This window comes from Nothoprocta perdicaria, unplaced genomic scaffold, assembly GCF_003342845.1.
Source record: "Nothoprocta perdicaria isolate Ctin4 unplaced genomic scaffold, notPer1 scaffold_70, whole genome shotgun sequence".
In the NCBI taxonomy this organism is placed as follows: domain Eukaryota; kingdom Metazoa; phylum Chordata; class Aves; order Tinamiformes; family Tinamidae; genus Nothoprocta; species Nothoprocta perdicaria.
In genome coordinates this window covers 1,326,571-1,353,353 of record NW_020455977.1, presented here as the reverse complement: position 1 = coordinate 1,353,353, position 26,783 = coordinate 1,326,571, and the positions used below count along the sequence as shown (strand labels likewise).

The window sequence follows — 26,783 nt, the reverse complement described above, 5'->3', positions numbered from 1 at the left end:
GGGGTGACAGAAGGAGGTTAGAGGGAAAGGGACCTTTACGGAAGCGAAGGGTTGGGAAGGGCCTTTGATTAGATGGACACGTGGCGGAGGCCGAGGAGGCGTTTGTGGGAGATGTCGCTTGGGCTGCAGAAAGGAGGTGCCTTAGGGAGAAGGGCACAGCAGTTTGTAATCCACTTAGCCATTTAAAAAGTCACCRTGAAAACCTTCACATGCAGGAGCCCCGTGCGTTGCCCCCCAACGCAATGCAGCCCCTCTCCAGTTTAACCCCCGAGCCTCTGTGTCTGCGGCTGCTCCGTCCAGAGGCCTGAGGCAAATCCCCAGCCCCTCACGGATCCGCTCCGCAACCTCCTTCCTTCCTTGGCTTGTCCCGAGTCACAGCGGGGTCCTGATTTCTTTCTTCGGAGGCCGAGTTTGCTGCGGGGCTGTAGGGAATCTGTCTGGGTTTGCCTGCTCAGAGGCTCCTGTGGTGGCACCGGCAAGTGCCCGCACTGCACCCCACGTTAACAGCAGCGTCTCGCTTGGAGCGCSCCGTCCTGCCCGGAGGTGACGGGAACACGGATGTGTAAGCGCATGGAGAGAAAGCTGGAGCTGGGCTGGTGCCCGTCTTGCTCAAGCGGCAGGCGGGATCCAGCAACGAGCGTGCGGCAGTTGCCAGCAGCAGCGGTGCTGCGGAAGCGCAGGCAGCGCCGCTCCCGCTCCCGCTCCCGCAGCCGCTCCGCGCTGCGGAGGGCACCCGGCAGCCGCCTGGAGCGCAGCGCCTGGCCGCCCCCCCACACGGGCCCATCTGCTCCGCCCGCGTCGCGCTCGGCAAGCCGCGGGAAGGAAAGATCTCCTTGGGAAGGGCGCAGCTATCGGAAACCCGACGCGTGACTGGACCTGATCAGACCTGCCTGGCCCCTTCCCTGCTCCAGGCCTGGCTTGGTCCTCGCTGCCTGCAGAGGTGCAGGGGAGATGCCAGCGCCGCGGAGCTGCTCCCCGGGTTGTGGGACCGGCTCCGCACGCGCCAGCACCGGCTGCCAGGGGCCTTAACACGTCACTACGCAGGCCTGACTAGGAAGAAGTGTCTTTTCTTGTCAGCACAGCTGACAACGACTTCAAGTCACCCTTCTTCTTCTAACAAGGAGTGACAGATGCTGGAAGCCACAACCCAAGTCTCCTACAAAAATGCTGCTTGGAGGCCTGCCATGATCTAGGCCTATCTAGGCCTGCGGGAGGGAGGGACTCRGCCCATTCGAACAACCTGGGGACGCTGCAGAGGTGGCGGCCTGAGTTACTTCTTACAACGGGGCTCGTCATTGCTGTGCATCTCTCTGTATTAAACCTGAGCACTGAAGGTGTTTTTTAAAGCTAATAAAACGTGYGGATCAGGTGACAATACGCTGCTATCAAAACAAGCACACCCTGTAAAAAACATGAAAGGCAATGTCTTGAATATAAAATACTTTATTCCCAAGGTAGCAGCACTGGATTAAAGATGCATTATAGTTACATCCAGGGAGCACCATCATGATTCAGGATGGCTTCAGGTATGGGGTGAAACCTGGCAGTTAGGTCACAGTTGATTTTCTGTACATGTTACCTTATCAAAATAAAATGAAAACAAATACTATATTTTTTTTCTGTCCAACCACTGTCGCTACCACCATTTCTCAAAGAAAACACAGTCGCTAGGAACACCAATGTTTGCTAGTAGTCTYGATACAGATTCGATCATTGGAGGGGGCCCACAGATATACCACAAGGTATCCTTAGATACGTGTTTTTTTAGATCCTCTTCAGATATTCTTCCCTCTAACAAAGAAATAAGAAGCAAGAACAGTAAGTATGAAGTAATTGCAGGCAGAATGACTGGTTAGTGTTACTTCAAACACTCATTTCTTAAAAACTGGTCAGACTTATAGAAGGGCTGGCATCGAGGCTTGCGAGCTCCAACACCACTTTCTTTCTGTGGTTACTCAGCTCCCTTGGATGAGTAGGGCCAGTGGGAATGCGGGGGCTATTAGTCATTTAACGGGAACACCGCTCACATCCAACCACAAATCCCGCAGTTAATGAAAGAAAGCAGCGAGTATGTCTTTAATCCAAGTACAACAAAAATGGAATCATGACAGAGTCTCTCTTACAGGCTGTCAGCTTGTTCCTCATCAATCCTGCTGTAAGCAATAGCTTAGCTAGACAGGAAGTATTAGTTTGTGGAACAAAATTCGCAGTGAAAATTACTCATAGGAAGTTCAGCTTTAACAGTACAAATCCAGTACACAGCACATTACTACACATCAGAAGTGGAAAAAGGGTGCCTTTCCCCATAGCATAATAGGTAGAATTAAATTTATCTTTTTATATAACGTTATTTGTGTGCTTGACTTGCGCTTGATTTGGAATCTTGAGAGGTAAAGCTAGTGAGTTCTGCACGCAGACGCAGGCCAGAGGTTAGCACGCCGAGCCCCATTCCCTGGCTCGCTGCGTTCCTTACCTGAGACGTGGGGCTGCAGCTCCCCGCAGACCCGCGAGCGCTGCTGAGTGACGTGGAAGCGGCACGTGATCCTTCCAGGGAAGGCATCCGCCAGGCCAAGAATGTCCTTCTGCAATGTTCAACACAGCTGCTTACAGCCCGGCCCGGTACGTGGCGGCACACGTGCACCAGCAGCCCCAGAACAGCCGCGTTCCCGCTGAGCACCGACAGTTTCGGTGCTGAGAGCTCGGTGGACTTGACTCAGAAGTGCCAACAGCCTGGAGTTCTGCACCCGGAGCCCAAGCACGCTGCACTGCCAGCTACGGCGCTGCTGCTTCTCTTTCTTTCTTCTGTCTTTCTTAAGTGCTTACAGTCTAACACATGGATCTGAGAATCAGTTATGTCCTTCTCTGGTTTCCTCCCCACATAAGCTGTCCCAGCTTCCTCTTCCTACTGGCCAATGGCTTTCCATTAAAAACAAAGCAAACCCCTCCAGTTATAATTTTCCCAGATTTTAGGGAAAGCTAGAGCTGCTGATCTGGCAAGATAGATAACTGAACCCTTTGCTCTTCTTCTCCAAGGCAAAACAGCTACAGTGAAGTGTCAACATTATCTGTGACCAGAGCAGAAACTCTGATTTTCAGTTCCTGATTCACAGCYGGCGGTTACTGCTCTCTTCATGCAGCTCCTACCAGAGCCTCAGGACCTTCACTTCAACCACATGAGGCTCTGTCAGTCCTGCTGCCACTGCAGAAGCTTCTCCCTCTACAAAGACAGACCCTCCCGTGTTTCAGTGGGTGCCCACTGCTCAGTCTGTCACTGGGCACCCCTACAAACAGCCTGGCCCCCTCCCTCCCAGATACATCCCTGTGTCTCCAGGATGTGGATTTATCTCACAGAACATAAGCCCCTRGTGATGCTGCTTCCCCAAGACCGGGCACAGAGGTAAAATATTTTTTCCACATGTGTTCTAGATAGGAGGAACCTGTGAAGAAAACCCAAGGCATCTTAAACACTGCAAAACACCCGTGTGCTGCCCRCCTCCTGGAGCTCTAACACACAGACTCTGCCGACGTGGGACTTGCAGGGAATGCCAGGCACCAGTTGTGCACATGTAGGACGGGAAGGGGGACTAGGAGCTGCCCAAATGCACGAGCTGGCRGTTCCAGTTCACTGTGCTGCCTTTCGTGACCAGCAACTGGCCTTTCAAGGAAAGGAAGTGTCTTCATCTCCAGCAATGTGGTAGAAATACACTGTAACCCAACCCCTCCTTGTCACTATATAGCTCCTGCAATCAAAACGAGTTTTGCCCTTCCAGTTTGGAAGAGTTTCCTCARCACCTGACAACCAAAAGGCTTCATTTTTCCAAGGAAACCGAAGTCATTAGGGATGTCTCTTTACAGMAGATGTGCTTGGTTTGGCCCAAATGTTATCAGGGACCTGGCTGGCTGCTGCTCCCTCACTGCTCTGCGCGTGTTAGTGCAGCCCTAGCACCCACAGCGTTACAAGAGCAGCTTACGCTRCTTTTATTCTCACACCTGCATGCTACAGCAATGTATCTATCAGCAAAGCTCCCCTATGATTTTAGAAGGTATTTCCTTTGGATACAATTGCTCTTGTTAGTCTTTAATACAATCTGAACGTACATAACGTGGTTACAGTATTACATAATACTGCATATACTACTATGCATATATGCATATTGCAGCATATAAAATCTCTAGAATACTGTGATATGCTTATGACAGTAAAATGTAGACATCTAGGGCAAACTGGCTTATCACTGAGGTCACTGAAAATCAGCTAAGGCCAGTATCCTCCTTTACTGGTATTCTGGGATAAGTAATTCAACAAAAGGCCGTCAGATCTGGCACAGGAGGCGACTTTTGCCTCTACTTGTGCAGTGCCTCACACAGGGGGGTCCTCCCTAGAATGGTACCTGCACCACAGATGAATAACAAGTTCTAATTTTGCTTTATTTACCTTAAATAAGAGTTCGTTTGTATTTTTTGCACTGTAGTAGAGCCTCACAGGTCCCACTTTGTATCCACCTCCTTTATGCTCCTGAGATCCGTGCAGATCYGCCACATGCAGCAGTATGGAGAACAGCGGGTTAATGCCAACACCCCCTGCCACCAGCACCACTTCCACAGGGGGGTCCCCAGGATGAGGATCAAAGAAGAAGTCGCCTCCCACTCGCAGAGCCACCTCGGAGCCAGGGACACACTAGGATGCAAAAGGAGGTGTTATCTGCAGAACTGAAAGCAAAGGTTCTTGCACCACCAAGTCACAAGACTAGCTGGGCATTAGAGCGTGATTTTTGATTTCCATTTTCCCAGTGAGATAAAACTGTAGTATTTTCTAAAATATACAATGTCCAGATTTCTGCAGTTAGCTGTTTCAGGATTCTTGGGGTCTAGCTTCAGGCTTAGGCTATGACAGAGGCAAGTGGGTGATGCCCCCACCTTGGCCCAGGAGAACCGAAAAAGAACCAATCCAGGCAGGAGTGTTTGACCACAGCACGTGGGTGTAAAGACCCAAGGGGAACACCTAAGATCACACTTGTACCCACACTCTGCTTCACGTCAAAAAAAGCATTTTTATGAAGTCAAAGAAGGAAGTCAGACTGAATTACACATACTTGGAAAATTTTTCCTATTCCCATTCCTAAAAAAAACACAGAAGTGAAGCTTCCGCAGGAAATTTCTTGTAGTCACTTTTCCCTTTGCTACATTAGAGTTGTGGCAGAAAAAAAAAAAATCAGAGAAAAACATTCTCTCTGCAYCCTCTACTTGTTGATGATTCTTAAAGAAACGTCTCAAAGTAAGTTTGTTGAAAAATAAAGCTATAATAAATAGAATACGCTGCGCAATGTCTCTGTGGTGCACAGGTACTGCTGGTACTCCACCTTGGCCACCTATATCTATGCAAGGGAAGAAAATKAAGTAACAAGGAAATCAGACAAGTGCTTCTGTATCACAGGACATTAACAGAACATACAGGAACAGAAAAGAGAATTCATTTCATGCTACAGAGAGTTTTTTAAAGAATAGGGAAGGTGGAAAGAAAGGGAAAGAAAGGCAAAAAATGCTGAAAAAAGAGCAGTTAATTACTTATTGCTAATACTTGAAATACAGCAAAACTCAGATCTTGGACTATTTACTATTATAAAATTATGTATTTTTAAGAGAATACTGCAGAAATTCTAAAATATGTTGCTTTACTATTTTACAAAAAAACAATCTCTCTCTTCTCCCCTTTAATAGTTTATAATTTTGCCTGACAGTGACTCCAAGTTTGTATTTGTAGAAAAGATCAGGAATGAGGGCAAGGTATGAGACAGAAGCGCAATGCGGGACAAGGACTGGAGTCAGCACTAAGCCCTGGAAGCAGGGAGACAAGGTAGAATGGTTTTTCAACCTTTTCCCAGGCATGAATTCCACAGGAACGAGAGCCCTTGCAGATGCTGACTGCAGTGTCACTGTGAGTCCTCAGACCATGAGCTGAGTCAGATGACAATAACCAAATTACCATGACAGTATCTTGTTTCAGGCTCTTAGAGGACACAACATTTATGTTCTATTAAAAATGACTGCGTRTATCAACAAGATTTTTTCAAGCCACAACAAAAGGAGGTCTGAAATTTAAAAAGGCAACTCTTGCCATCGATATTTAATGTCATTTACCTTTGTGTGAATCCAGTGAGCAGGAGGATGAGRAGCGTTCTTGACTGCTAGCTCTAATACCCCTTCTCGTTCCAACAGGCCAGGGCTTGAACATATTGAGAATCCTCCAACTACAGAAATTCCAGGAATAAAGAAATCAACCCTGAATATTGACCAGAAAGAAAAGTTAACGTAACGAACAAATATGGAAAACAAAACCAGCCACTTTGTTTGCAAGATATTTGGTTATTATTTCAATTATCTTTTCTTTGCAATGATCTCAGGCCACCTACAAAACACAAAGGGCTCCAGCTTGAGTAACATCATCTTATCTGAATTATCTTTATCTACAGTACATGTCATCCAATGAACACAAAAATCAGTGCTATTAAACTAGCAGTTTTTAAGCTGCTCAGCTTTTAGCATTAGATGTAATGTCTTAAGAGGAAAGARAATTGTATTTGATTAGAAAACACAYAGCATATTGGAAAAACATTATAAAAAACACCATACAGTCCAAMAAAATGGTTTAGATACTACACCTTTCAGTGCTTTTATTCCTCCTTTTGATTATTACAAGAGAAACTGATTTTAGAGAAACTGCTCTTGCTTGCACCCTTTTTTTCCTTGAGCAGACAGAATATGTGAAGGTAAACCACAGTGTGTAATACATTTTCTTACAAGAAAAGTCAGGGACTACAGTAAGCAGAATCGCTTTACATATTGAACTACATTGCCCTCTCGTGGCAAACGTGCTTTTCTAGTAAAAATTGGACTGCAGTACATTACTACTTTTTTTTCAGTGAAGTAAAACCAGGCATGACCTGCGACAGACTTGGTGGGTAAAATATAGCCAACTGTCTGCAGTTAGGGTGTAGGGAAGACAAGCCATTACTATGTGTGGACAGGAATTCACTTTTATGAAGTTTTGATATTCCAAACAGTATCAGAAAAAAAGTCAGAAATTAGTTTATGATCTAACATTTGAACCCTTGTACAACTCAACCCTTTAAAGATGCCCACATTTGAAAAAGAAAGAAAAGAAACAGAACACCTAACACATAAAGCCAGTGAGGGCTCAAAGGTAGCAGCCTGCAAACAGAAGGTCAGCCCCCAGACAGAGCCAAGGCGGCTGCTGACAGGAAAACCTCTCACTTGGGTCGCTCCCGTCCTCAGCTTCGGCAGCCCCACCGAGCCCCGGGCTCTGCCTCTCTGGCAGGAAGCATCTAAGAGATTTTCCAGTAGGATTCCCACTCCCGTGTGGCAGCAYTTAGTGGATGAAAGAGCACCTCCAGAAGCTACCAAAGCTCTTTACCACCCTCTGCTGGAAAATTATCTTAGGATTTTGACTACTGGGAAAAAAAAAAAAATCACGGAATTCTATTTATGTTGTAAATTGACAACCTGGAATCAAGTTAAAATGTTCTTGAAATTTAAGGGAGATATTATTTGGGTCAGGGAAATGCATATACACAAATATTGATGTAAAACATAATTTTACCTCAATGTAATTTACTTTTTACCTTCTAAAATGCTACTGGAGGCATATGTTTCTGTGTAAGCATTTCTTTCCCAATTACACAGATATAAGAGATTTCAGTGCTCTGAAGTATACTTTACTGTATATTATAACACAGTGGCCTAGCATGCATTTCCAATGGCTTATCTAATTTTACCTATGTGCAGCAAGAAATCTAAAAATTCTATTAATAACAGTATAAGTGAAAAGAATAGTTCTAGGGGGCAAAAACAACTCATAAGTGATGGCAAAACAACAAAAAGAGAGAGAAAAAGATGTGAAACAGAGAACAGCTCAGTGKTTTTTTTTCTCATTTCTTTCATTTTAAAAGCTACCGGAGCCAAAAACATGAGGAGATAAAGTCATTAGTAACTGCTAGAGGAAGCAATCTCATAAACACAAAAAAATTAATGTCATTCATTTTGAATTTAAGTTAGATAAAGACCAAAACCTACTAGCATGCTTGCAAAACAAATGCACTTCTGCTTATGAAAAACTGCATAATTAAAATGTTTTAAATTCACTGTAGTTATAAACTTTGGCTGTAATCTCTTACTACAGCAAATTCTCACAAGTTGGCCTCTTCTAGTGAGGAAATTGTAGCCCCATTTTTCTTACTGCTCATCAAAAAATGTGACCACAGTTTATGGCTGTAAGTATAGAAAAGTTGTAGTACGCCTTACAATAGCATTACAACACTTTCAAAGCAGAAGAAAATGAAAAAGTAATTATAATTAAAGCTCTCAGCGTGATAATTGCTAAAGCATTTTTGAAGGATAAATGCATTTTCCAAGTTCTGGCAAGCAAAAATTTAATATGAGTCACTGCACATGTGCAAAAACTGCATCAAATTACTTCACAAACACAAATTAGTGCAATCAGCATCTTGTCTGCTGGTTCTAAATTTAAAAGCCAGGATATTAACACTACATGAGTAACATACGCTGTTAATACCCTAGCAACTATACTTTGATTCCAGGAAAAGCACTCTCAGCTGGCCAAATCAAAAAGAAATAACGTTTAAGAACATCTAGATGACCAAATGTGCCAAAAGCAACTAGTCAGAATTCTAAATTAATCTTTAAGAGAAGGAAAAAAAGCGACGGAGGTCCAGTATTTTCAATAAAGAAAGAAGATAAACAAGAAAAACCACTACAAGCCTGAAAAAAAAAAACAAGCCAACACAGCCCAGTGTAACACTTGTTTAAGTATGTAGGTAACTATTTCAAAAAAATCAAATTAGTTTGTTTTTAATTAGTTTGATATATCTGTATATATATTAAACTGACCTATTAGGTCTAATTTTCAGGTAAGGAAGTTTCAGAAAATAAATACAGGATATTGGACAATTCTGGCTTAATAACAGAATTGTAATACCAAAAAATAACTCGCCAATGAGCAACATTCAGCCTCYGCTTTACCATAAAAATGACCAGCAAATAAAGACTGTAACAATGACTTGCAGAATAAAGTGCAGTGTGCTACTCTTGCAGAAATATCGTAACATTCATAAATTAGAGCAAAATACTGAAAAAAAATTCAAAGAATATCCATTTTTGCCCTCTTAAAATGAATGTTAGCATATTCAACAACAGCCATTTTAAAACTATGACAAATATATACCATTTGACAGGGCACTAATAAAAAAAATATAACAAAATCATAAATCTTTCAGCATTTTATTACATTTGGCCTCTGCTCGAAATTCTCCCTCAAACATGAGGGGCTCTTACCATTGTCCTGCTTTGAAAGTAAAATCTTTATTTACGATAGCCAAGCGAAGCCTTTTCACTGTCTCTGATTCACTGGTAATTCCACACACTTTTGCTTGTGAAATCATCTAACAAAAAGAAAATAAGTCACTGTTAAGAAAACTCCTAAAAGGAGACCAGCAGTTACTGAAGTCATTGGGGGAATTCTGGATCTCTTTCTGTTCTTGTTTAAGTAATTAAATGCACTACCAACCTGGAGACACCCCACAAAGCTTATAGCAGTGCTTTTACCTGCACCTACCCATTCACACCTACAGATATTTGACCACATATATGAATTAGCACAGGGAAATTGTGACACTGGCATTCATTTCTAGTTACTCGCAACACTTTTGTTTGAAAAAGATGGGACTAGATATAAAAATATATAGTTRTTTTATCTCATACAATCTATAAAGTAGAAAGAAAAACAAGTTAGGAAAGATGATGATTTTCTAAAGGAAAAGCAACTTAGTAGCCGGATGGACCACTGGGGAGTTGCTCCTCGCTTACATTCCTCAATGYCAGTCAGCAGAACACGGATCATCCAACCCTCTCTGCCTCTCTCCTTCTGCTGCTTTTGCGTTATGATTAGTATCTATTTTCTTCTAAAAAGACAGTAATCTCCTAAATAGCTATCTACAGGAGTTAATTTAATTACTCTGTTAGAAGATGCTAATGACATGCAGCACRTTAGGAAAGGCTAGAACAGCACCATAACTCCTATTTCCCATCCGTGTAAGATCAAACAGTTCAGGCAATGAAACCTTGACCAACTATGCTCTAAGTGAAAACACATGACAGGAAATTAATTTCTTCGTAAAGCAATATTTGAACATATCTACTGTCCCATAAAACAGTAGGACATTTGCCAGTTTTAAGAAGCATCCTTTTCCACTTTAGCAGACGGAATGAAATGGGCAGTGCAATCTTTCTGGGTTAACAAGACAAGTAACAGACACATGACTTGTATCATTATTTTGATGTAGAAACCTTACAGGCATGAAATTAAGCCTTGACCTATTTAGGTCAAGTGTAGTAGTATGATTTCATTATCTACCATACTCCATAGCTCACCCGACTTCTATTAAATTTCTCATGAAACAAACAGAATGACGTAAGTCACAGACAATTTTTATATCTCATTAAATTTCACCAGTGATCTCAAAACACACTTGTTTTACAACATTACCAAATATGAAAAATGAGGGGGAAGAAGCAACAAAAACTCCTGTAGAAGAAACAATGAAGCCTATCAATCAGATGCATCCAGTTTCTGCACAACGTAAAATAAAACAGCTATATCCTATAGAACWGGACACTAACCTCCTGGCGAAAATTATTTGCTGTTCTCTCTAGATGATCCATTTTTCTTTTTGATTTTGTGGTGCTACAACAGAAAGCAAATAAAAGATAATTGTCATTTTGGCATGTGTGCTAGGGCCCCTTAATGATATAAATCTCTATTAACATAATCATTTGCCTATATTCTATGTGACAAAAGACTACATAAGAATATAAAAAAACAGGAATTAATCAAGTATTTACAGATAATATAATAACTTTATAGCTTTACTTTGACAGTGCTATTATGACATTCTCTTTTAAAAGAAAAAAAAAAGCCGTGTTTGTAGTTGGAAAACCTACCCATTCACTGTGCAGTAACAAAAAGCAGAGTGCCTCAAGACCACCAATGCTGAATGAGTGGGAAAAATTCTACTAGTACCTCTCAGTAACTGAGGAATAGTAAAACCCACAGAAATAGCAGCACWGGCCATGATGAATAGGCTTCCGTCAGAAATAGCAGCTCCTGAAAAACAAACAAACAAACAAACATATAAGTATTTATTAAAGAATATACCCATTGTCTGATACTGCTTGTTTTCACCCCTTATTCCCCAGAAACCAGACAAGTCAAAGTTCATCTGGAACTAAAAACAGTGGAAAACATGTAGGGTATCAAGAAGGAATTTTACAAAGAGACAATAGCATAAAGCAGTCAATGGAAAATGTGTGTCTGCTGTTCGAAGGGCAATAAATCTAGTCCCAGATAATACGTAGAAAGTTACAGAATGCGACGGTTCYTGCCCAGACTTCACAAGCCAAGTCTGCTTACAGAGCCCTGCCTGTACAGCCAGTGTTTGGGAAGGTGCAGGACAGCCAAGGGCAGGGCAGCAACAGCTCAGGGGCTGCTTTGTGAGGCTGGATGCACGCAAATGTATCAAACCAGATGGGGYCCACTCAACCTTTTACTGCTAAGGGCACTAAAACAGAGCTAAAAAATTTTTAAGGGTGTTGTCTGACATCTACGAAAAGAGTATGTCATCTATAAAGAAGGATCCTAGTTGGAAAATTTTGTAAGCAATAAATAAAACTTTTTTTTTAAAGGCTGGTTTAAGAACACACGTATCTCATTATGGATATAGAGGAGTTAGAAGATAATGACAAACACAGACAACAATACAGCAAACAACAGAACCTAGATTGTAATTACTATCTGCAAACAGTTAAGCAAGAAGTGGACATACGGTGCATGCACAAGAATGGACGTATGGGGCGAAGCTTCAAAATCACACACCAGAATGAAGCCAGGACAGAGCAAGGCAGGTTGACCACATACAGTATCAAAAAAAAGTTGGAGATGTCCTTTACTTATTCAGAAACGGGTTCATAGGTCACTCTCACTGCTTATAAAGCTGCTTTTGTTTTTCTAAGATGGATGAGCATAACTCTCTAACCTATTATCCTCACCTATTGAATTAGTGTATCATTGCTGGGACGCAGTCCTTGTTTCTTTAAAGTACTCTTAATCTTTCACTTCCATATAAACGTCTTTTGCAGCATTCTTTTAAAGCATATAATTTATTTTCAAAATGTTTTGTTTTTCTTCTGGAATCYTTTAAAATGGCAATGGTCCAGCTTGTTCAAATAATCGGGCCTACACTCTCTAAACGCTTCTGCTAACAGCTGCATTGCCTGGTCACTGGGAAATTTGTCCTCTGTGCAATCCTGCACAAATGAGAGGCAGAGCTTTTATTCATTAGGGTGCTCAGAAATGAGACACATTTGTTGTAACTACTTAAAATTCCCACTTTGATACCTAGGAAATATTTCCTGTATGTTTTAACTAACCAGAACTTGAAATATCTTTTTAGCATGTAGCTCCACAGCAACTTAGAAGTTTTCTATGTGGAATTTATATGTATGTGCGTATGTTCATGTGTGTGTGTGTGTACATATATATATGTGTGTGCATGTGTGTGTGTATGTGTGTGTGTATGTGTGTGTATATATATATATATATATATATATATATATATATAAATCTTCAGCCAGCAGCAGGAAAAATTACTTGAAAAAGTTTTTGCTGCGGGACATACAGAATATTCTGTTTCAACAAAATACTTCAGTACTTTCTACATGCAAATGTTTAGAAGCTACTGTTCAGGAGCACAAGCATTAATATTTAAAAGCTATTTTAGCAGGACAAAGGGCATGTCTAATGAAGTCACACCCCACCACATCAGCATGCAAACCCTCTGGGTTACTCAAATTCATAAGATTAATTTATAACTTGGAGTCTTCTAGATATTACTTTTATATCTATCTACCTCTTATTTTTTAGTCTTAYGGGAAAGGGGGTGAGGGGGAAGGAGTGGATTCAAATTTTCAAGCTTTTTAATCACTTTAGTCAAAAGTAAAAAGGCAGGAATATTGAAAGTGGACATTCCTATATAAGCTACTTATTCCAACAGCTGTAACTTTTATTAAACCATCACATTCTCAAAATTAGCAGGTAATGTCAGGAGAATTCGCTATGCTAGTTTTAGAAAATCCAGGGATGATAATACAGAATTAATGATATAACCTTTTTCAATGCTCTGTTTTTTCTTTTAATTATCAYATCCTGACATCACATCCTTCAAAACCCCTCCTATAATTAATTATTACTAAACATAGCGACATCTGCTGGTAAAATAAATGATCTAGCTTTAAAATCTACTAAAGATTCCAGAATGTTTTTTTCACTTTCTTGGTTTAACCTAATCATATAGCTGGATATGACTGGCAGCCGCTGAAAGCTGGCCACATTTTCAACTGCTACTGCTTTAGGAAACAATTATTTCCAGAGCTACACATGAAAATGTAAAGAAAAAGAGAAAAAAAAAAAAAAAGAGTTCAAAGAAATGTCAGCTTTAATCACAGCAGTTGCAATTTTAAAGGCTGAAAGATCCTTTTCCTACAGAGTATTTTAAGACTGAGATTCTAATTTTAATTAAAAATAAGTCTTGAACAGTAGTCTGTCCTCCAAAGGACACCTGTTKGATTTATCCTGTCATCCATCACTTTGAACTCCTGAAAAATCACAATAAACCCAGTTTCAGTTTTCTCTCTSCAATTAATACATTCCCAAATCTCTTACTGGGTCCTGCTCTGGGCTACCACATACATGTTGGCGAGTCATGCCTCTACATGACGTGAACACTCTCCCCATGTGTCACCTCAGCAACTTTCTTGGCTCATCCAGCTCCTAAGACCTCCATCTGCAGGGATGTTCTTGCTTTTTAATTGTATTTAATCGTATTGGCACTGCRTGTGACCCCTTCCCCTCTTCGCATAAAGCTAAAGCCAAGTAAATCATTTCCTCCTTACCCYCAGATCCACTAGCCCTGGTTAAAAATCAGCCTGCGCATCTTTTSCTTTTCACCTCGCCACGCTGAGCCTGAAGGGACACGGTCACTTTTAGTCTCCTGCAAAACAACCAAGGGCAAACTGCTAGCTAGAGTTAACCCAAGAGCTTGGAAAGAGTCTAAACAGCAAAGATAAATAGCAAGTGGGTATGGGGAGGTAAAACCAACAGCCCTTCGCTCGGGCTGGGGCTGTCAAGCAGCGGGCAGGGGAAGGCGGGCGGCGAGACGGGATCCACCCGCCGCCTCGGTGGGGGAAAGGGCACGGGGGCGGCGGCGGCGCCCTCGGGTCCCCCGCGCCGCCCCCCGGCCGTGCCGGGAAGCGGGGGAGCCTCCGCCGAGGCGCGGGCACTGCCGGTGCGACCGTTAAACCGCCACCCCTCCCCGCCAACCGCCCCCGCGCCCGCGCGCGCCCCGCGCCGCAGCCCCTACCGGCCGCGTCACGTGACGCTGCGGGGGGCGGGCGCGCGCATGGGGCGGCTGCGCAGAGCCGGCGCGCATGCGCCCTGGCGGGGCGGGGGGTGCTCGATGCCCCCCCCCCCCTGCTCCCCCCGCCGCCATGTCGGTGTTTCACGACGAGGTGGAGATCGAGGATTTCGAGTACGACGAGGAGAGCGAGACCTACAGCTACCCGTGCCCCTGCGGCGACCGCTTCCTCATCACGCGGGTAACGCTGCGGCGGGCGGGCTGGGGGCCGGGGGCCGGGGCGGGAGCGGCCGCGGGCCCGGCGGGTCGGTGATGGCCGCCATGTTGCAGGAGGAGCTGGAGAACGGCGAGGACGTGGCCACCTGCCCCAGCTGCTCCCTCGTGCTGCGCGTCATTTACGACCAGGTGGGTGCCTCTGAGGCGTCCCTCGGCGTGTCGGGGCTCCTGGCAGCCCCGCGAGCCCGGCTCCTCGGCGTGTCGGGGCTCCTGGCAGCCCCGCGAGCCCGGCTCCTTCACGTGTCGGGGCTCCTGGCAGCCCCGCGAGCCCGGCTCCTCGGCGTGTCGGGGCTCCTCTCAGCCCTGCGATCCCGGCTCCTTCGTGTGTCGCGGCTCCTCTCAGCCCTGCGATCCAGCAGTGCTCATCCAGGAAGCGTTTTATGGCTCTCCTGTCTTGGGGGGTGGTTAATTTACTGTCGCTTATACTCTTGTCTAAAAAAGGATAATGGTTAGCTGGTGTATTTTGAGAGGGAAGAAATCCAAGAGCAGTCGATGACGGGACCTCTGTTTGCTGTCTTCAGGAGCAGTTCATGCGTGGTGAAGTCGTCGCAGAGCCTTTGGCGAGCAAGGAGTTGATTAAGTGCTGATGACCCTGTCCTGAACTGTTGCTGCTCTAGGACAAGAAGCTGTGGGGATGTCACCTTCRGAGAGGGCCGGGGCTCCCCTCCTGGGCCCTCTTGCTGCTGCCGAGGCGGGTGCAATAGCTGGCTGTCCTCCTCCTTTGGGAGAGGAATTGCTGACATCGAGGTGCAATCGGTTCTGTTCAAAGGAGTCGCATAGCTTAAGCAATTGTAAGACATAGAGCATGTTCCAGAAGACTCGGGGGCTGCAGTCAAATCAACTGCAGATGGGTACAGGGATGGAGTGTGTGGGGCTGCCCTGTGGGAGAATGCTAACATAGCAGAGGTGTCTGAGCCTGTAAAGAAGCGGTCTCTGTGGGGGCATATTCAGGTGTCAAGTGGCACGGAGAGCAGGAATGCTGGAAGCCAGAATGTCTCTAGGCGTGGGCTGGTACCCAGCTCCTGATGCAGTGTGGGCCCCGCTGGGATGCCAGCCCCGCTCCCTGCAGGGCAAGTGAAACCAAACACACAGTGAAGAAACCCRCACCCAGTACCGTTGGTGCGTTGGATTTACTCCTAGGGTGGAAAAACGGCTGCTTTTCTTACATGTTCTTAAATGGCTTGCTCGCTCTCTGTGYTCTGAGTGCTGTGCAGGTTAGCTCCTCCCCGGTACCCCCCAAACAGTCACAGCAACCTGCTTTCCCGTGGCAAAGAAGCTGCAGTTACAGCTGCMGCAGGTGCCACGTGGGATTCGCAGCAGATTTGCTTCTGAGCTGGAGTTGCTTTGGAGCAGCTTTGGTGGCTGTGGCCAAAGGACTGTCTGGAAAGTGTGGAAGAGAGTTTAAAAGTTTACTACAGAGCTCATCCGTTCTAGGCCAGCTGCTTGTATTCTAAACCACTGTACTGAAGAGTTTATTTAAAGTGATGCTCATTAATGTGTTTTACTAGGGCCTGATATTTTTGAAGTTAAATTTTGGGAAAAATACTTGTACAGCATTTATATGGTTATTTAACTCTGGGTACTACAGATAATTAATTGTTTTTGTTTTAACAATGTTATGTGAATGTTGGAGATGAGCATTATTTTTTCAAAAAATAAAAAATAAAACTAAAAATAAACCACACCTTTCTGCCAGAAGTTTGGAACTCAGTGTGCACAACCTGAAGTGTTCCTTGCCTTAACCAGGAGGTGGCACTCATGTGGCTTAGATCTCCGTGATGCTTGTTGGCTTAGCAATTACTTATTTTGGACTATTTAAATAAAAATATTCAAACCTCACCAGTGCTTTTAGTGGGTTGTGGGTTATTCTGTTTGTACTCCACTCACCCAGAGTTTCTGAAGGCCTCGTGTTGTTGCTGCTGCTGTGGTACTGATGCTTGAATTTMTTCAGGTTAATTATTTATCAATTCAGGACCATCTTTTAATACTAAAGGCTTAGTAATAATTTTTTTCTTACTAAGCAGGAATAGAGTCCAGTTTGCATAATGACATTTTAATGCATGTGAAAACTGTTGTTACGTGGCGTGTRTCCATGAGGCGTGTGGGAGGTTTGCCTCTGCTGGAGCCCTGCACAGCATCAGCAGAGCAGAGCGTTGAGGCTGTCCCGGGTACAAAAGGGCTTGCCCACATGTGGCCACAGGCAAAATTGCTCTCAGCTCGGCCTCTCTGCCGTGTTCTGATAGAATCAGGTCAGTGGTTGCTATCCCMAGAAAAGGAGATCAAACAAGGCTGGATGTTGGGGATCTTTGTTGCCTTTTAGGAATGAGAGAGGTTTCTCAAAAAAAAAAAAAAAATCTGATTTGTTGCTCTCCCCTTTCCTGCCCTGTTAAGAGGGAGACCTGGAGGGCTGTGGCGTCAGAATTTCCCTTTTATAAAAAGGCGACCTGCTGCCCTCTTCTGTTAGATCACAAGACGCTTTTGGCTCCRGTGTCCCCAGACTTTTAAAGGACTCCAATACTTTGTAATCCCACCATCCGAGTAGCCCATGCGACCTGTTCCTCCTGGGAAATCAGGTCACAACATTTCCCCACACCACCGTGGGTGGCTGCACGCTGTTTGGGCCCCTTCCCCTGCTCCCTTGGGGAAGCTCTGTCAGGCTGGAAAAYAGATGTCCGCTGTGGCCAGGGTCAACTTTTGGGGCCTTTGCTCGAAATCTATGAAAAAGGAACAGTTGTGAATGAAGCAACTAGCTCAAGACTCTTAAGTTTTTATGTCTGCTCTCTTCCTTCTAGTGGAGAAGGAGTTTATTTGCATGCAGGGAGTAATTAGTTCATGAACGTTTGTCCCGTGTGTGTTGTTAACTCAGTCTCTTTGGGGTTGCTCCCTGTTYCCAGTTCCAGTGTGATCGATGAGGTGCGGGGCTCAGGCTCCTCCTTTTTGTTGTCTCAGCCAGTCCAGGCCAGGCTTTCCCTTAGCTCTTGCTGAACCCACTCTCAAAATTTATGAGCTGGGGCCCCTTACAATTGGCTCAAAAATATAATATTAAAAAAGGAGTGTTTTTAATTTGCTCTCTGTTTTTAAAGTTTTAGAGATCATGTTTTCATTTTGTGATCAGAGTTTTCTTTCCTTTTTCTTTCTCTTTTTTTTCAAGGTGGTTCTTTTTTAGTTTTAAGCCGAAACTAACATTTTTCACCTTATTTGAACGCGAGAGCTGTTGCTTTAGGAAACAACCCAACTACCACAAGATGCAGGATAAAATCACGGCAGCTGCAACAGGCTGATGCATCAGCCGCTCCTGCTCTATGGAAGTGTCCTCACTTGGCTCTCTGTTGGAGTCCCTTTTGGGAAAGCCTGCAACAGCTTCTTGGTACCYTCCCTATCCCAAGTGCGAGGTTTTCCAGTTCACTCGGAGTCCAGCCACAACAAAGCTGCCATTGCCTTAGAACCAGCTCCTCATTCAGGTTTCCAAAGCCGTTCGGGATCGATGCCTCGGAAGAGCCAAGTCTTCCCCCAACCTACCCGCCCACCCTGGATGTCCTGGGGCAGAAGCCGGGGGATCCGGGCAGCTCCTGCCTGTGGCGGCCACGGTCTCCTCGGAGCAGCTGGGGAAGATGAAGGAGTTTCACACACTTGGGTGAGATGGTCCCAGGCTCCCCTTGCTGCCCTGTTCCTGCTCCCCTCCTCCCATCAGTTAGCTGCCTTTGTTTAGTTTGTAATTTGTTTACTTCCCATTTAATTATCCCATTGAAATTCTTTCTGCAAGCCACTGGGAAAGGACAGAGCTTCAGCCCGTGTCTTTGAAGCCGTTTGTTCCTTCTGCTGTCATTCCCGCAGTGGCTTTCCTGGACGTTGCTGGAGCTTTCCGGGTGGACAGGCTTCCGGCTGCAGCCAATCCTCAGCATCCAGGTGAGATTCCTTTGTACTGTGAATACGCTGTGTCTACGTCCCTAAAAAGACCATTGCACGGCCGGAGATGCACATATAAAATACGTCTCTTTTTGAAAAAGTGAGGCATTGGCCTCAAAAAAAAAAAAAAATCTGTTCCTGAAGAAACCTTTAGTGAGAGATGAGATGACCCAAATAATTCCTGCCCTTCCTTTCCCGAAGGGGTTAACTGCAGTTCCTGCTCTCCTCCTGCAGAGCTCTGGGAGGTAAAGCTGTTTCTTGGAAGAACACCCGGAGGGGAGGAAGCCGGTGACCTGGAAGGGGCTTGGCACGGGAATGCCCTTGGCTGTGGGGCTGGCTGCTGCACTCGCTTTCCGACGGGCTTTGCAGGCAGCCTGGGCCCTGCGGCCACGGGAGCCGCACGGGCCGCAGATCCCCACGGATCCGCTCCCGCTGCCGGCAGATCCCGCCTGCGAGGACCACGATCTCCCTGGGCACTAAAACCCGGCCAGGGACCCAGCGCGCGGAGGGACACACGGGCAGCAAGGGCGGGTGGCGCAGAGAAGCACCACCAAGGCAGGATTGAATAGGATCCCTGCAAATGCTTTGTCTTTTTTTGCCGCCCGCCCCACACCAGCGGCCGCCCACCCCACACCAGCGGCCGCCCACCCCACACCAGCGGCCGCCCACTGCACACCGGCGGCCGCCAGGCCACCCAAACGCAGCGTTTCCATCAAGGAAGGCCAAGTTCCCCGGATTCTTCTTGTTTTTGCAACCGTAGCAAGGCTGTCTTTGATTTCTTTCCATGCCAAATAAAGCATCTGCACATTTTGTCTGGCTCGCTTTKGTAGGCTGAGGCGTTTATACCCAGAGCACCTGCAAAAATAAGAGCTCTGGAGACGGAGATTCAGCTTCTGACAGGTTCATCACCCCAAGGAATAAGAAAACACGAGGAGGAGCGTTCCATCCAGAGCAGCAAACCACCTYGGGTGCCCCAGAATCATTTCCAGAGGTTTGCAAGGGTCTAAATAAACAACCCTGGAGGAGAAATGAAGAACGTGTACAGTAAATAACGCACTTGTGGGTTTGTGCCCATCATAACTATCTTCTATAGCTGTCTGAGGCCGCTGCTGGGTGCTCAGTGAGGAGGTGGGACGGGGCGCGTGTGGGTCGCCGTGGGTCGCCCTGGAGGCCCGTGGGGCTTGGTGAGGAATGGGAGGGACGTCAGGCCGTGGTGTGTAACACACTGACACCGAGCTCACCAGTGCCTCCTTCCAGACCATAGATCTACCAYGGGGCACTTTGTTTCGTTGCTCTAGAGCAAATCTGGCTCCAGTCTTAACCTCTTGCTGAACTAAAAAATATATGGAAGGGGAGGGTAGAGAGGGAAGGAATTATTTCAGCACAAAATTTATAAAAATCACTCTGGGCAAGGGTGCCTGTTGAAAGAAATCAGCACTTAGGAAAGGAATATTTCCACAGTGAAGAAGCAAATATAAAATACTGCAGTATTTCTCACCCTCGGTGCCCTTCTTGTTTGCAAATTCAGATTCGGCGTCCACCTGCGAGCAGCCTTGCTTCCTCCCGAGCTCGTGTGCTCCAGGGACCGTCACTCAGTGAGTGGCGACTCCGWCTCCTGATTTCTTTTGTGGTTTGCTCGTGGGTCCTTCCTGCCCATTGTTGCTGAGCTGGTCCTGCAGTGCCAGGAGTGCCCTCCGGAAGGGAGATGCCAGGTGAGAGCAGCCGCAGGGGGGTCTCCAGCCCCGCAAGGCCGGCCCGTTGGCCCTGATGCCCCATCCGAGCAGCCCTCCTGCCTGGCACAGCCAGTTGTGTGGCCTTCAGGAAGGCACAAAATGCCTTGCTGGGGTCTGCAAGAACGACCGGCTAGAGCCACAAAGGCTGCTGAGAAACATCCTCTTCATAAAAAAACACCTATCTGTTTCAATCCCACTTGAAACTGCTCAGTTTTAATATCCTCTTTTCTTATTGAGTTGACTGTCAAATTTTAAGCCTGCCAGGTGTATTTTATCAACATGAAATACTGTTTATTTTTGCTCCTTCTAGCACCATCCAGGCCTTTCCCGTGCAGGAACTTTCTGGTGTTTTCCCCAAGTTGAAGCCTGCTGCAATTCATCACTCGCCACTGCCAAGGAACGACATTTCCAAGGCTGCCCCTAGTTCACGATAGAGGTATTTTGCTATTGGAAATGCCCTCATTCTTTCACTGTAGCCAGTCCAGCAGCAAGCAACCAGAGAGACGAGCCTCCCAAATGGGGCAGGGAGGAAATCTTGAGTAAATATTTGTGCGTGTTTCTGAAATTTCTAGTCATTTCCTGGGAAAAGAGACGTCTTGGTCCCAGTGTGACAGACAAGCACCTGCACATTCTCAAAGCCTGARGAACTACCTCCTCCCTCCCGGCCACCTCTCCTGCTGTCTCTCCCTCACCCGCAGTCTCCATTACGTGTCTTTCCACTGCCAAAAATTATTATTATTAATAATAATAATAATAATGATAATGATAATGATGATAATGATAATGATAATGATGATGATAATAATAATAATAATAATAATAATAATAATAATAATAATAATAATAAAGGCGTTCCTAACACTGATCCAAGGCTGCTGTCACTGCTGGGTTGGGTTGCTCCACAACGGCCAGTGTTATAAAGCGGATGGGTGGATGTCCTTGGCACCCCAATGAAATCCAGCTTTTCCCAGCTTCCATTTTATTCTGTTTTTCATTTTATAAAACATTTTTCTTTTTCACAGGGTTATCTCTGCTTTGTGCTGGGTCTCTGTTAGTGCGTAACTGTTACAAACGCTGTGACCAGAGCTGGCTAAAAAGGTTCCATCCACCCAGTTTTCATCAAAATTAGCCCACCCGTCAAAAGCAGAGCACCCCACGGGAGAAGGSTGTTGTTCATGACAGGGGCACAAGGAAGTGGAGCCTGGGGCGAGCAGCCCGGCTCTCGCCCGCAGAAAGCTAAGGGGAAACCTGTGCTCTTGTCCACACCGAGAGCAAACTGAGCTCAGACATCTGGGAAAACCTGCAAAAGGGAATTATTCTTCTCGGCCTAGCATGAGCATCATGTTATGGTATCTACTGTTAAATTAAAATTATGAAATAAGATATTTTTCAGGGGTGGAGAGACCGTCATTTGACTGTAATTAGCAAATTATCATCTTGTTGTACATGTTTTGCTCTTCAAAACGAGTTATTTTTCAGTGTCAAGACCTATTTCGCTTCACCCTTCCCTCCGGTTGCTGACTGAGCGGTTGTGCTGGGCACAGAGGGATTGCCAGGGCAGTGTCTTGGCTTCCCGCGTGGGGCTGTTCCAGCAGCAGGACGTGGAGCTGAAGGAGCCCGTGCCCGTGTCCGACTGTGCGCTACCCCAGCCCCGCAGCGCCTGTTGCTGAGGCTGCGCGTGCGCCTGTCCGCCCAGGCACGGGCATCAGCTCCATGCCCTCGCGCGCGGATGTTCCCTTTGCAAATCCAGGAGTCTGCAGCAACCCGCCCTCCTGAAGGGACTCCGGCCTCCGTCTGCGGCTCCCTACAGCCGCTCTGCATTCCCCGCTCCGGAGGACAACCCGAACTCCCAGCCTGTGCCGTCTCTTGATGAGCTTGTCAGCTGAAGCAACTTTTGGCACCGCAGATGACAACCTTCTCATGGATGTGGCATAGACGCAGATGAGATGAGRAGACAACCCCCACGTGTAGATGGACATCTTGGCCAACGAGACTCGTTCTGTAAGGCCGATTTTGACGTGATGAGTCTCATGCATCTGCCCTCTTGAAGAAYTGAGGTTATGAAACCGGCTCTTTGTTCAGTGCTTGGCTATTGACTTCTGGGGGGCAAAGCAAAAAGCTGGTGCTGATAACAGGCAGGGCAACAGAGAAGGTGTCAAGGCACAACAAGTGCCTCTCTTCTACACGAGACGGTRTATAGACATCACATTGAGCATTTTGATTGGGCTACAGCTTTTGACCACTTTTGATTTGTTCCACAATCCCAACCCATGTACACAAAGAGTGAAWGATGAAATACACTATATTTAAAAGCAGCTTCCCAATAGCTTGTATCTGATATTGGAAGTCTCAGAGATCAACTCCTGATGCCTTAAAAATACCCACTGATTTTTTTTCATGTCTGCTATAAAATTTGTTGTGTAAACGTCACATTAAAAAGAAGAAAATGTAACTGTAACAAAGCTAATTTTATCTTAATAGGATATTAGGTTAAGWAGTTAAGAAAAATACCTTGAAAAATATAAAACCAAAGGAAGCTACACTTTAAAGCTCATTTATGCCTGTAACAGTAAAAATAACACTATTAGATTAATGCCTATTATCAGTCTCTAGACTCCAAGAGTAATAACAAATATAGCAAAGAATGGAGATTTGTGGTAAAAATCTTTTCAATAACTGTACAGAACAATCATTTGAGATTATTTTATAATGAATTTAGTATTTATATATAATACATATTCTTAAGGGTGGGTAAGATAAATGATTTTTTTACTATTAGTATTAGAGTTATCATCTTCAAAACGAGTGTTTATGAACATTTGAATTTGTATCCCAGAGTGTCTGCTGCGATTGAGAGACGGGACACAGCTTGATGCAAGCCAAGTGTCGATTTTATTGCTGTTACACACACGTTTATATAAATCAAAAGGTAGCGTGTCTTACGCAGATTGGGTGCTTCTTCAAATCAGGCTCCTTCATTGGTTAAATGCAAAAGCAGCTACAAGCAGGTTATAAAAAAGTACTGAGCAACAAACTAAGTCTTATCTACAAACCTAAAGCAGACTAAGTTTATYTACAACCTTGAAACAATACTCTCTTCTCCAGCTCCCTTTGGTCAGGATGATCCAGCCTTATGTTATTCTTCCCAGGGCTTGTGGCTGACAAGTTCCAGCACGTCTTGCTCCAACAGCGGCACTGTACTTAAGGCCCTGTCAAGGTTGGTCGAGTCCCGGCCCACAAGTGTCCAGGTCACRCAGTGTCTTACACAGCAGGGTCTTCTGGTTTTTGAACGCAGAAGCAAGCTCTGCTGTTACCGTAGGGCAGAAAGAGGCTGATGGGAAGAAGTTGCAGCAAGGGWTTTTGTTGGTACGTGTAACCTCTGTGTCCAGAGCCTGTTCTGGGTGCGTTCCCAAGAGCTGGGCACTGCAGGGCTGTTTCTGKAAGAGATTCCCACCTGGGAACTCTCTGGATCATGTTCCTGCCACCTGTGCCAGTTTGGAGCAAGGACCTTGCACCTAGCTACAGTTTGGAGCTAGGACGCGCTGTCCAAACGAATCAGCAAGACTCCCTCTCCCATTAGTGGCATGTCTACATAGTGATCATCTTGTTCAAGTACCTGTCTTTGAAAAGAACCAAATCAACACTGAACGTGTCCTCCACAGACCAACAGAGGAAGCCTGGACAGGCCTGCTCCATTTGGATGGCTACTGTTTACAYGACTGGAGTTGAGAGAGATCAGTTCTGTCCCATGTGCCTTATGCACAGCCATCTCTAGTGGGTATATATTCTGCAAAATCCAACGCCAGAGAAAAAGTATTATGCACGTTATCCATGGTCATGCAGTGTAGCCAGGTTGTGTGCCGGAGATCCTAGTTGCCAGGGAGTCTATTCCTGTCGTCCCAAGTCTCCCTCTGAAACCAAAAGGATGGCAAAGGATGATAAAACCGCCCCTATCCAAGCGGTTAGAGGCGGCAGAGGGCTCCTGAACGGAGGCTGCTCTAAGAACATCAAGGCTGCATTGGCAAGAGAGCCTTTCCAGGGGCTGCCTGCAGAGCACGAGGCACAAGGGAAGGGAGGCCTTGGCACCTTGCATTGCAGTGAGAATAAAAATGCAGCATTGCAAGTGCCCATACGTACTGCATATAGGGCAGAATGTAAGTGGTGCAGCCTGAGTTGCTTGAAAACACGAGCCAAGAAGTGAGCAGTTTGCAGAGCACTCCCGTTTTGCTCTCCCGTGCGAGACCTGTGCTTATGATCTAATCTGTTCATGTTCTTAAATCTGACCTTTCAGCTCCGCTCCTTGGGTGCGTTTGGCCCAACGCGCTCCCCGTGCCGGGCCTGCCATGCCCAAGGAACCCRGGAGCCGGGATGCGAGATGTCTGCCTGGGCCACGCTGACCTTCCCTTCCCTTGCCTCAGGCGCTGCCGTGGAGCTCTGCGGAATTAGAGCTGACACTCCAGCCTCACCCGAATCATTTTGTTCCTGCGTCTCTCCTGTCAATGGGAATTAGCAGACTACAGTAAGAACGTGAAATGTGTCCCCTGTCTAACGCAAAACTAAGATTAATGCCACGTTTCATGAGGATTGCAGTATTGCTTTCCTCTTCGGCTGTTTGAAAGATGTGCAAGAACATGGAAAACAGACTGAAACCCCCAGCAGAGACCATTTATTCCCTCCTGTGCCATCTGCATGAGGGAAAGGCCTTGTTCGTGCATCTAATTTCAAAATGGAAATGACCACACTGGGGAAGAGCATCGGTGTCGCCAAAGCAGTGATGTAAAAGGCATAAGGAAAGAACCTGGGAAAAGCAGGAGCTGGGGGTTTTCTCCTTGTGCCCGTGTCGCAGACCGTTCTGTCTGTTCCGGAGGGAAGTGGGATCCATGGAGTGGTCCACAGGCCCTGTCCCTGGCGAGGAGGCCTCCCAGAGCACATGGCTCCTGTCTTGCCTGAACTCAGCACCTCACTTCTCTTGGAAACCAAACACACGTTTACTGACATAACAGCAAGTATTTTTAAATGGTGAAAAAATACTGAAAAAAATCATTTTATTCTCATTTTATTTTTGGAAGAGCTTTATGTAACATTTTTTAATATTTACAGCGATTGTCTTCTTGGTTTTCATCAGTATGTTAAAGGGCAGCATAGGGCTAGGATGTCCACATCTCTTAAGTCTTTTAAGTTTCATTCCAAACTTTTCCTCTCTAAAACAAAAATATTTTTCCTGCTTCTTTGTGAGAAATTCAACTCGTCATCAATTAACATATTTGCATAAACATTTTTTGAACATTAAACTAAATGCTGAAGGAATAATATTCCCAGTGTACAGTCCAAAGTATAATAAATAATGCATAGTTTAAAAAAGCTGACATATTTATAATTTAAAATTTAAAAAATCACATTTGATTAAAACAACATTTCACTCAGCTTTTAAACAACTTCTAGAAATCCTCTTTTCTCTTCTTTGCACTGGATATGGGTAATGACCAGGGATCACCTGGTGTCCTGAAAGAAATTCCTAACTTCCTTTCAGCTGAAAAACTGAAGAATTTTCAAGAATGTCACAGGGAATCTTAAATGCTGCAGAAGGAAAATCTTGTTGCACCAACGACAAAGAAAGAGCAAGTGCTAATTAGGGTGACCGGAGTGACACCTACRCATGGGGTGGCATCTGCATCACTTGGACCAAGCAGGGGGTGCACGCAGGAGATTGTTGAGCACAATGATACTCGTGCCCTTTGATTTCACCAATTTGATATGGCAGAAACCAATTGATTATGATTTAACAAGAGCTGCTGACTGAACACTCCGAGCAGAATAATCTATTATTTCTCCCTTTGTCCAAAGCTCAACCAATTTGTCCTACATTTTACAAAGAAGCAATTTTCTTTTTGTCTCTTGGAAAATAAAATAGGTTTCCTCAGTGATGCCCTTTCCTCTTCAATAAATATATGTGGCCGCAATTGCTTTATACAATAAATCAGGTGTGGAGCTGACAAGTGGGAAAGCTCTTTGTTCTTCCATCTTACAAAGCTCCCGTTCTGGTCTTAGGAAGGGTCATCGTTAGGTTTTTTAATTTGGGAATTGACAGGCCCCTAACAGAACACTGGTACAAGTTTGCTTTGGCAGAGCAGACTGTCCGAGCCCGGTATCATTGCACACCAGGAGCTCTCACCCACTCCTGCACAACCCAGGAGCTCAGAGGCTCCACAGAAGACAGGTCGGAACGTTACACGCTACTTTCTTCTGAGGATCATCTTGGAGACCCTCAGCAGCGACCTGGAGGCTCCTCCCGCCTAGGGCTGACAGCGTGAGGGACTCAACCAGCGCCGCAGGCAGCACACGGTGGGAGGTGGCGCCAGTACCTGCT

The 26,783-nt window shown here is 45.4% G+C and overlaps 2 protein-coding genes across 3 annotated transcripts; one reads left to right on the top strand and one right to left on the bottom strand.

Moving 5' to 3' along the window:
• Positions 1-1,451: 1,451 nt before the first annotated feature.
• On the bottom strand, positions 1,452-14,517 carry OXNAD1 (oxidoreductase NAD binding domain containing 1). 2 transcript variants are annotated; one of them, XM_026050833.1, is made up of 8 exons: positions 14,508-14,517; positions 11,035-11,197; positions 10,714-10,777; positions 9,370-9,476; positions 6,139-6,280; positions 4,436-4,678; positions 2,474-2,582; positions 1,452-1,791 (listed from the first exon to the last, which is right to left on the bottom strand). In XM_026050833.1, exons 2-8 carry the CDS (start codon positions 11,163-11,165, stop codon positions 1,637-1,639), a joined length of 951 nt encoding a protein of 316 aa, XP_025906618.1. In that variant the 5' UTR covers positions 11,166-11,197; positions 14,508-14,517; the 3' UTR covers positions 1,452-1,636. The 2 variants fall into 2 exon arrangements, with proteins under 2 accessions (XP_025906618.1, XP_025906619.1); XM_026050834.1 differs by lacking the exon at positions 14,508-14,517 and adding an exon at positions 12,139-12,372.
• A 111-nt stretch (positions 14,518-14,628) lies between these two features.
• On the top strand, positions 14,629-16,579 carry DPH3 (diphthamide biosynthesis 3). Its single transcript, XM_026050838.1, has 3 exons — positions 14,629-14,742; positions 14,832-14,906; positions 15,299-16,579. Exons 1-3 carry the CDS (start codon positions 14,635-14,637, stop codon positions 15,362-15,364), a joined length of 249 nt encoding a protein of 82 aa, XP_025906623.1. The 5' UTR covers positions 14,629-14,634; the 3' UTR covers positions 15,365-16,579.
• Positions 16,580-26,783: the final 10,204 nt, after the last annotated feature.